Below are 10,674 nucleotides of genomic sequence, written 5' to 3' on the forward strand. Positions count from 1 at the left end.
CTCGCGGTCTTTAATTGAATCTCATCCACGTCGCTTTGCCACGTAAGGTGACATTTGTGGGAGGGGTAGGATATGTGTCTCTCCGGAGGCCGGCATCAGCCAGTTGCACTGTGCAATTGTTTGGTGGTCCCCCATCTCACTTCTTTTGTTTCTTTAAAAACACTTTGGCCAATCTGTTTCTTGTTCTTTGACCGTCCACTCCGGTCTCCTTCATGTGGCTAGTTTAGCGACGTATGTTTTAGCAAAGACTTTCCTTCCAGAACTCTTATTTAAAGGCTTTTGTCTTTGGTGTAATGGCCTTTCCATGCTAAATCGAGCTAGCTGACTTGAGAGCAGGACCACGCTCCTGGCCACAGCAGCGCTCCTTGGAAGAGGTCACTTTGTCCTCTGCAGTTTTGGTCGTAATTTTCCCACGACGCTTCTGTTGTTGTAATGTTTCTTTTAGTTTTGGATGAAGAGGTAATATCTTTGTCTTGTAAAACTTGAAGATGCCTAAAACACAATAGGGAGTTGATCTTCTAGTTTGGGGCATTTCTAGTTTGGTTTTGTCCTCATGCTATCCCCTGGGGGTTAGGAGTCAGCCCCTGATTGGGCGGGTGAGTGGACAGACGGTCGGCCTTGTCGTTGCCTAATGCCGACAGGCAGCCCCCAGAATATTGTGCCGCTTGGTGTCTGTACAAGTCTTGGTGGCTTCTGGACGTATGTGTGTAGGTGCCTTTAGGGCTGTGTTCAGTGCACACCGTGAGCTTTGGGAATGGAATGGCCTTTGGGAAAGTACTGATGTCTTTCCTGAGAAAGGCTTTATTTCCCACGATGTCCACGGGCCTGGGAAAGGACTGATCATCCTTTAGTTTTCCTTTCGTGGTCTATCAAGTACAGACACGTGAAAGGTCTCATGCGTCTGAGGAGCACGAGGGGCCCTGGGCCCTGTGTGCTTAGTCCATCCTCTGCCATTGCTGGCGGGAATGGCCAGGGCTCTGAACCCAGCCGGTGCCTTTAGGGCTGTGTTCAGTGCACACCGTGAGCTTTGGGAATGGAATGGCCTTTGGGAAAGTACTGATGTCTTTCCTGAGAAAGGCTTTATTTCCCACGATGTCCACGGGCCTGGGAAAGGACTGATCATCCTTTAGTTTTCCTTTCGTGGTCTATCAAGTACAGACACGTGAAAGGTCTCATGCGTCTGAGGAGCACGAGGGGCCCTGGGCCCTGTGTGCTTAGTCCATCCTCTGCCATTGCTGGCGGGAATGGCCAGGGCTCTGTACCCAGCCTCCACCGCTGCCAGTTGCCTTCCAGAGCCGACCCACCAGCTCCCTCCTTGGTACTCAGGAGTAAGGCCCAACTCGAGGTCAGCATAGAGGTGGTCACCGCCTGCCCCCTGCCCCTCCCACACGACGCATGCTGTAGCACATTGATTTTGTCACACTGCCTGAGCAGGCCAGGCCTTGACAGTGCCAGACCTTTCTACCTGTGGCCTTGCCTGGACCGTCCTTTCTTTCCCCCTGGCTGAGGGGGTGGGTCTTACTCATACTCAGGACCTACTGACCTCCTCCACCACCTTGACTGCACTTGCTCGCTTTGTCTTTCTGTGCACGAGGGGTACGCAGGCTGGCCGGAATGTTCGTTTATTCACGTGATGTGACCAGCCAAATAAACCCAGCCTCCGACCCTGGGTTATGTCCTTCATGGCTGTTCTGACAGTTTGGTTTTCCATCCAGAGTCTTTCCTACAGGAGATACCACTGGCAGTGGCCACACGTCGAGGCTTCTTGGCCATGCTGTTCATAAGTAAGTTGGTGTCTGAGTGTATTGGTCTTCTGTGAGTTTGCCTGAGCTGCCTCTGGGGATGACGGAATTGCATTTCTGTCTAGGGCCATATGGGGGGCCTGGGTTCCATTTTCACTCCTGCCTAAACTCCAGGCATGGTAGTGCACGCTGTAACCCCCTGCTCTGGAGACTGAGGTAGGAGGATGGGGACACAGTACATCCTGTTTTTAAAAACAACTTGGACCCTGGCTGAAGACTGCAGCCTATGGGGATGCTACACAGTGGACCCATCCTAGTGCAGGGTGTGAGGGGGAGTGCACAGGGGGCGAGCGTTCCTTTCTGTCCTCCTCCAGAAGCATCTGGCCTGGCCACAGCTAAGGGTGGCCCCAACACTGCAGGGTGCCCTGTCTCCCTGCCACGCTGATTAGCCAAGTGCTAGATTCCTGCACTCGGGGTCACCAGTGGTACCTCTGCAAGGAACTGGGAAGGGATGTCAAGGCAGGCTGCAGGAATGGGGAACGTCCAGTGGACGCTGCAGGTGGAGCTGGGGAAGGTGGTGCAGAGAGCGAGCGAGTGAGTGAGCAGAGAGAGAGCAAAAGAGAGCGAGGGAGCAGAGAGATAAAGAGCAAGTGAGCAGAGAGAGATAAAGAGCGAGTGAGTAGAGAGCGAACGAGCGAGTGAGCAGAGAGAGTGAAAGAGAGCGAGTGAGCAGAGAGCGAAAGAGCTAGCGAGCAGAGAGAGCAAAAGAGAGCGAGGGAGCAGAGAGATAAAGAGCAAGTGAGCAGAGAGAGATAAAGAGCGAGTGAGTAGAGAGCGAACGAGCGAGTGAGCAGAGAGAGTGAAAGAGAGCGAGTGAGCAGAGAGCGAAAGAGCTAGCGAGCAGAGAGAGCAAAAGAGAGCGAGGGAGCAGAGAGATAAAGAGCAAGTGAGCAGAGAGAGATAAAGAGCGAGTGAGTAGAGAGCGAACGAGCGAGTGAGCAGAGAGAGTGAAAGAGAGCGAGTGAGCAGAGAGCGAAAGAGCTAGCGAGCAGAGAGAGCAAAAGAGAGCGAGGGAGCAGAGAGATAAAGAGCAAGTGAGCAGAGAGAGATAAAGAGCGAGTGAGTAGAGAGCGAACGAGCGAGTGAGCAGAGAGAGTGAAAGAGAGCGAGTGAGCAGAGAGCGAAAGAGCTAGCGAGCAGAGAGAGCAAAAGAGAGCGAGGGAGCAGAGAGATAAAGAGCAAGTGAGCAGAGAGAGATAAAGAGCGAGTGAGTAGAGAGCGAACGAGCGAGTGAGCAGAGAGAGTGAAAGAGAGCGAGTGAGCAGAGAGCGAAAGAGCTAGCGAGCAGAGAGAGCAAAAGAGAGCGAGGGAGCAGAGAGATAAAGAGCAAGTGAGCAGAGAGAGATAAAGAGCGAGTGAGTAGAGAGCGAAAGAGCGAGTGAGCAGAGAGAGTGAAAGAGAGCGAGTGAGAGAGTGAAAGAGAGCGAGTGAGCAGAGAGAGAGCGAAAGATAGCGAGTGAGCAGGCTTGCATGAAAACACAGGCAGCCAGCAAGAGAGGGATGCTGGCTGCTGTTTTCCCAAAGGGCCTCTGGTGTCTTCACAAACTGTCATTTTTCTCTGAGTTCCTCTGAGTGGATTTCTGTCCCATTTGATAAAATGTTTCATAAGAAAAAGTCCAGGGAGGGGACCAGCAGTTGGTATAATGGCTGTGTCTCTGGACTCCCATGTAGCCGACCACGGTTCGAGTCCCAGACCCGGTAGCTTAAACTCCTGCCGGGCGCGTGTGCATATGTGCCTAAGATCCTGAGAGGAGAATGGAGGAGAAGGGATTGCGGCATGGCCATCCCCCCTGGGGGGTGATTTCTCACTTTCTTTTTCTCTGTCTCTGTCTTTCTGGCAAGTGCACGTGTCCTATAGCAAAATACAAACAAATAAACAAACAAAAAACCTCTCCAAAAAAAAAAAATTAAAAATTAAAAAAAAAAAAAAAGGAAAAAGTCCAGGGAGAGGGGAGTCTGCTCCAGTCGCACCTGGGAGAATAGGGGGCCCACCCCAGGCAGCCACTGTAGTCCTAGGAGCCGCTGCAGGGCCTCTTCATGGATTTGGGGATTGTGCATTCGTAAGTACTTTGTTTTCTGTGTAGAGATTGACGGCATGAAAATTTCCATGTGTTCTGTTTTTGAAAACTTTAATCTCGGGACCAGCAGTTAGCGTAATGGCTATGTCGCTGGACTCCCACCCACGTAGGCCACTGTGGTTCGACTCCTGGACCTGGTGGCTTAATCTCACACCGGGCACGTGTGCGTGTGTGCCCAAGATCCCGAGAGGAGAATGGAGGAGAAGGGATTGCGGCATGACCATCCCCCCTGGAGGGTGATTTCTTGTTTTCTGTCTCTCCGTCTCTCTCTGTCTGCCTGGCGAGCGCACACGCCCTATAGCAAAAACCTCTCCAAAAAAAAAAAAAAAAAAAGAAAACTTTAATCTTAGTTTAAGTAAAGTTTTCTGGGGAAAAAAGGAATTCATTTCCTGTTGGTTTTTGTTCACAGATCGGCCTTGGGAGGACAGCCCTGTGTTGCTGAAGGCCCGGTTGGGAGTGAGAAGGAAGGACCAAACCAAGGGTAGGTAACCCCAGAGTGGAGAGACCGGGGAGCACTTTTGTGGTCAGACTCCTCTTGTTGGGGTTTCACCTCCCAGATGTCCAGACTGTTGTGGGGGGAAAGAACACGGGGTGTCAGGAGGAGGTTCCCTTTTCAACCACTCGCTGCACCCAGCAGCCTCCTTTCCGGCTGGATCCTAACCCTGTACACCAAGTGTCGTTAATGTTCTCTCAGGTGGCCAGCAGGTGGCGTGGTGGTTATGGTGCTGGATCCCATGTGGCCAACTGTGGTTTAAGTCCTGGACCTGGTGGCTTGAAAAATCATGCTAGGCACATGTGCATGCATGCCCAAAATTCTGAGAGAAGGGCCATGACCACCCCCAGGGGGTGATTTCTCACTTTCCCTTTTCTGTCTTGCTCTGTCTGTCTCTGGCAAATGCATGCACCCTGTGGCAAAAAAAACTAAAAACAAATTTCCTTCAGTGCTCCTTTGGCTAAAACCCACAGATGTTGGTGTGTGTGTTATTTATTTGAGAACATTGCTTTATTTTGGGAGAGAGTTTTTTTAAATAATTATTTTATTTTATTTATTCATTCATTGTTTGTTTTTTTTTTTTAATTTGACCAGAGAGACAGAGGGTACGAGTGAGAGAGAGAGGAAATGAGAAAGCAAGCCACCAGATTCAGGACTCGAACCCTGCTCGGCCATGTGGGAGTGTCTAGCGCCTTAACCAACACGCCACCTGCTGGTCCTGAGAGAGAGATTTTTACTCTAGGGCATGTGCACTCGCAGAGAAACAGAAAGAGACAGAAAGTGAAAAATCATGTCCTGGAGGGATGGCCGTGCCACAATCCCTTCTCCATTCTCCTCTCAGGATTTTGGGCACACTCACACACTCCTGGCGTGAGGTTTTAGGCAGCCAGGTCTAGGACTCAAACTGCGGTCTACTACGTGGGAGTCCAGCAACATATCCATTATGCCATCTGCTGGTCCCTGAAAATATTGTTTTAACATCCTAGACATACGTGCACCTGCGATTAGAAGAATAGATGTAATTTCCAAATGACTAGGCTGAGTCATAGTTTTGCTATTTCTAATTTTTTGGCCTGTTGTTGCAACCACTGTGTGTTTGAGTGATAATTTTTGCATTTACTTTCCCACGGTCTGGTATTTGATTAGTTACTACAACATGCACCCTTTTAACAAAGTTGCTTCAGGAACTCCCGTGTTAGGTTGGTTTGACAAGGAATCTCAGGTTTTAATGTCCTTTCTTATAAGAAATGGTTGTCTTGGTCATTTCGTTGGGACTCTTGTAGTTATGACCATTTGGGGCCTGCAGCCAGTGCAGACACTGGGGTACCACGCCTGGCCCTGTGCATCCTGCCAGCCGCCTGCGTGAGCTGGGATTTAGCTGGTTTACTGCGGTGGCAGACGGGTCATGGAAGGTGCTGGGGGGCACGTCCCTGCTCGCGCACAGCTGAGAGGAGGAATACTTCTGAATGTCAGCAGGTTTGGGAGGGGAAGGGCTGGTGTTGCCTGCAGTGTGGGAGGTCGATTGGAAAAAGACCTCTTCAGGCCGAAGTCTGTGGAACTTGCTGCCTCACACATGGGGAGAGCTCGTACTGTGCGACATGAAGAACATTTCATCGTTTTAGTGTCATTCGGCTTAAGCACTTGATAAAGTTTGCAGTGTTTTCTTTTCACAATCAACTTTGGCATTCTTGTGGTAGGAGGTAAGTCTCTGTGAATGGAGCCCCACTGTATAGCATTTTGCCTGTAAGAAGTTAAGTGGCCCAATGCTTTTTAAATTGTTTTTAGGTATTTGTCATAGGGTGCGTACGTTCACCAGAGAGACAGAGACAGGGGAAGTAAGAAATCACTCCCAATGGGGGATGGCCATACCCCAGTCACTTCTCCATTCTTCTAGGATGTTCGAGTGTGATTTTCAAGCTACCAGAACCGGGACTCGAACTGTGGTTAGCCATGTGGAAGTCTAGCTTTTTAACCATCATGCCACCTGCTGGCCCCATGGCCCGAATTTGTATTTGAGAAAAACGTCCTGCCACATCAGCTTAGTTAGTAATGTGGAGGCGGTAGGAGACTTCCTGTTTGAGAGACTGTACCCTTGTGGTGGGGTGTTTAGGAACCTCACTGTGCATACCTCTCTTCAGTTTTCTGTCTTCTTTAGTATGTCTTGTTGGTCTGTCATTTGGACTACACATTCATACACACATGTACACATGAGAATTTCAAAAAGTTTATGAAAAAAGAAAGTAGATGGATTTTGGTGCAAAATATTTAGTTTATTTTTTATGATATGCATTTTTTCATGTACTTTCTGAAGACCCCCTCCCCAATAACCTTGGCTGTACCATTTGTCAATGTCTTTCTTGTCTCTGTTCCTTTCATTGGTTCATTTTTGCCCTGTTTAGTTCAAGCTCTTGCTGTGCATAACTTGAGCTCAAATTATATTGTGTTGGAGTGGGAGAGCACTCATTCATTCTTCCTTAACTTAGGCCAGTTTTTGTGGTTACTGTGGGTGTTTTCTTAGTCTCAGGGCTTTATTTTCCTCTTTTTATGGGATTTCTTTACTAGGGAACACTCCCAGACAGTTCATATTTCCTCTTTTCTTTGGCTTAAAATCAGCTTCCTCCTAGAATCTGAACTGCCTGTAATCTGGGCTACCTGTAATTTCATTGTAGTCGGCCTGGTGTCGTCGGTGGTTTGCCTCTGGTGGAAAGAGCCCGGTTGGACTGGACTGCAGTGGCACCCGGGTTAGTCTGGGACGCCGTCAGCTCCTGCGGCCCTCCTAGCAGGACCCTTTGTCTGCCTCTGTGTGTCATACAGCATCGTACGTGATTTTGTCACGTGTCTGCTCTTCACCGAGGCACAGCTACTTACTCACCTGTGAATCCTTAGCATTTTCACAGCACAGGAACACAGGAGGTGCCTAGTAAAGGCTGTTTGTGGGGACCTACCAGGGTCGTGCTGACCTTTTCATCCCTCAAAGCTCAAGGTCTGGGCAGTGAGAGTTAGAGATGAAGTTAGAAAGATAGGGAGGGCTGGGACCAGCAGTTAGCATAACGGCTATGTCGCTGAACTCCCATATAGCCGACCGCGGTTCGAGTCTCGGGCCCAGTGGCTTAAAACTCACGCTGGGCACATGTGCGTGCGTGCCCAAGATCCCAAGAGGAGAATGGAGGAGAAGGGATTGCGACGTGACCATCCCCCCTAGAGGGTGATTTCTTGCTTTCTATCTCTCTGTCTCTCTCTCTCTCTGGCGAGTGCACACGCCCTATAGCAAAACAAACAAACAAACAAACAAACAAAAAAACCTCTCCAAAAAAACAAAGATAGGAAGGGCTCAGAATTGCCATTTGAAAAAGCCTGTTCTTTCAAGTAAGGGATTATCTCTTTTTAAAAAACACACATTGTTCATTTCTGCTGACATTGTCAGAAACTCAGTTCTGCCGCTGCTGGGCTGTCTGCTGCCAGGGGCCGAGGCCGTGCCCGTGTCACCTGCGGCCTCTACACTTGCTGATTATGAGAGAGCAAAGCAGTGGCCGCACCTCTTGGATTTCTTTTGGGTTTTGAAAGCCTGTGTCTGTCATATCAGAGTAGGAGCTTTTTTAGGCCACATGGCATATTGTGTTTATCTCTGTATCCACAACATGGAGCACAGTTTCTGAATTTCAGTAGGAATTTTGTAATTCTTGGTAGTCATGTTGATTGAAAGAATTTTATAACTACAGATGCTAAATAATGACAAGATCCACGCATGGGCTACATGCTTTGTAAAAGTTACCGTTATTTGAATGCAGAATCGTTAAGATGTTGTTAGCTGCTCTTCTTCGCTCAAAGACGCATCTTCCTTAACTAAGCAAAGCTTTCTCTCTCCTCCCTTCTCTCAGGTTGCCATGGCTGCGGTTGACAGCTTCTACCTCTTGTACAGAGAAATCGCCAGGTCGTGCAATTGCTATATGGAAGCCCTAGCATTGGTCGGGGCCTGGTACACGGCCAGAAAGAGCATCACCGTCGTCTGTGACTTCTACAGCCTGGTCAGGCTGCATTTTATCCCGCGCCTGGGCAGCAGGGCAGACCTGATCAAGCAGTACGGAAGATGGGCCGTCGTCAGTGGTAACCTGACTTCCATTGAAGTCATCTTTTCTGCCTAGGCTGTATTTTAAGTTAGAGACCTTACTCCTGGAGCTGTTGAGTTCAGTGTGATATTCTCATGGGAACGTGCTGATAAAAAACAAAATCGCATGATTCCTGTTGTGGATGTGCATATGTTTTCTTACTGTCCTAGTCCGAAAAAGCACGGGCCTCAAACTTGTGCCCTCCTGGGACCAGCAGTTGGCGTAATGGCTATGTCGCTGGACTCCCATGTAGTCGACTGCGGTTCGCGTCCCAGACCCGGTGGCTTAAAACCCACACCGGGTGTGTGTGCGTGCGTGCCCAAGATCCCGAGAGGAGAATGGAGGAGAAGGGATTGCGGTGTGGCCATCCCCCCTGTGGGGTGATTTCTCGCTTTCTGTCTCACTGTCTCTCTCTGGCAAGCGTACGCGCCCTATAGCAAAAACCTCTTTAAAAACAAAACAAAACAAAACAAACAAAAGCTTGTGCCCTCCTTACCCTGCCCTCCCTGTCCCCTGGCCTCCCCTAACCCCACTGTCCTATGCTTGCTTTTCCCCTTTTTGCTTTCTGTTTTGAATCTGCCCATAGAAACTCACCACGCTCAGGAGTGTCTCTCCTATGTTAAATTTCGTTTAATTTATCAGTATTTCCCAGAAAAGCACCCCTTGGCTTTCACAGAATCCAGATGGAAGTTCGAAGACCATTTCTGACTCCTGCCTCGAATCAGCACAGGGGATGTAAATGACTCCCTATCTGCGTCAGGGTGTCTGGAAGCGTTTTCAGCTTGCATCAGTCACATTATTGATTCAGCATTGTCCTTGACCGATAAACACTAGAACTCATCTTATTTCTAGTATGAATTTTTCTGTCATTAAACCTGGTAGTGGTAATTTAAGGTCCATTTTAAATATCACACCACAAAATGAGCATGCTCATTTTTTCTGGCTTGCACTGCAGGTGCGACAGACGGGATTGGAAAAGCGTACGCTGAAGAGTTAGCAAGCCGAGGCCTCAACATCATCCTGATCAGTAGGAACGCAGAGAAGTTGCAGACTGTTGCTAAAGACATCGCCGACACTTACAAAGTGGAAACCGATGTTATCGTCGCGGACTTCAGCAGAGGCCGAGACATCTACACTCCGATCCGCGAAGCCCTGAAGGACAAGGACATTGGCATCCTGGTCAACAACGTGGGTGTGTTTTACCCCTACCCGCAGTATTTCGCTCAGGTCTCCGAGGACAGGCTCTGGGACATCGTGAACGTGAACATCGCCGCGGCCAGCCTGATGACGCACATCGTGCTCCCGGGCATGGTGGAGAGGAGGCGGGGCGCCGTCGTCACCATCTCCTCCGGCTCCTGCTGCAAGCCCACTCCCCAGCTGGCTGCGTTTTCTGCTTCGAAGGTCAGCCCTTATTTACCGGAAGATGAACTCATAGTATGGTAGAGCAGTTACTGCAGTTGTCTGGTCAGATTTGTTGAGCTTCTTGTCAGCAGCTTGTGTTTGCTTTTGTCATGTCTCTTCCTGAAGGATAATAAGGAAGTCTTTTTTTTGTTTGTTTCTTCTGAATTTTTCTTTTAGGTTTTCCCCCAAATTTAAAGTCCTATCCTCTCTTCTGTGTAACAGGCTTATTTAGACCACTTCAGCCGAGCATTGCAGTACGAATATGCTTCTAAAGGAATCTTCGTGCAGAGCCTGATCCCGTTCTATGTAGCCACCAACATGACTGTGCCTGGCAGCTTCCTGCACAGATGCCCATGGTTGGTGCCTTCGCCCAAAGTGTACGCACATCACGCCGTTTCTACCCTTGGGATTTCAAAACGGACCACAGGATACTGGTCCCATTCCATTCAGGTAGTAGCGTGTCTTCAGTTCTTGTTACTGGTTAATGCATCCTGAACCTTTCTAATTGACATGCAGGAATCCCATTGAAGCCTAATGTGGAAGGATAAGCATTGTAAATTATGATTCTAAAACCTGATACTCTTTTTTTTTTTTTTTTGAGAGATTTTTTTGGAGGAGTCCGACCCAGTGAGGCCCCAGGATCTGTCTGAGCCCCCTGACCCACCCACGCCGAGGCTGGACCCCAGCAATTTTTGCTATAGCGTGCATATACTCACTAGAGAGACAGAGACAGAGAGACAGAAAATAAGAAATGCCCACCTCCCCCCCCCCCCCGGGGAAAGGGCACGCTTGCG

At 49.2% G+C, this 10,674-nt stretch overlaps 1 protein-coding gene across 1 annotated transcript in view; it reads left to right on the forward strand.

Moving 5' to 3' along the window:
* Positions 1-1,052: 1,052 nt before the first annotated feature.
* The window catches only part of HSDL1 (hydroxysteroid dehydrogenase like 1), a 35,188-nt gene continuing 25,566 nt past the window's right edge, over positions 1,053-10,674 (forward strand). The window contains exons 1-5 of the mRNA XM_006152568.3: positions 1,053-1,784; positions 4,290-4,361; positions 8,252-8,477; positions 9,435-9,880; positions 10,103-10,330. Of these exons, the coding sequence (XP_006152630.1) occupies positions 8,258-8,477; positions 9,435-9,880; positions 10,103-10,330 (894 nt within the window). The 5' untranslated portion in view covers positions 1,053-1,784; positions 4,290-4,361; positions 8,252-8,257. The remainder of the gene's footprint in view (positions 1,785-4,289; positions 4,362-8,251; positions 8,478-9,434; positions 9,881-10,102; positions 10,331-10,674) is intronic.

This window comes from Tupaia chinensis, unplaced genomic scaffold, assembly GCF_000334495.1.
Source record: "Tupaia chinensis unplaced genomic scaffold, TupChi_1.0 Scaffold000355_1, whole genome shotgun sequence".
Classification (NCBI taxonomy): domain Eukaryota; kingdom Metazoa; phylum Chordata; class Mammalia; order Scandentia; family Tupaiidae; genus Tupaia; species Tupaia belangeri.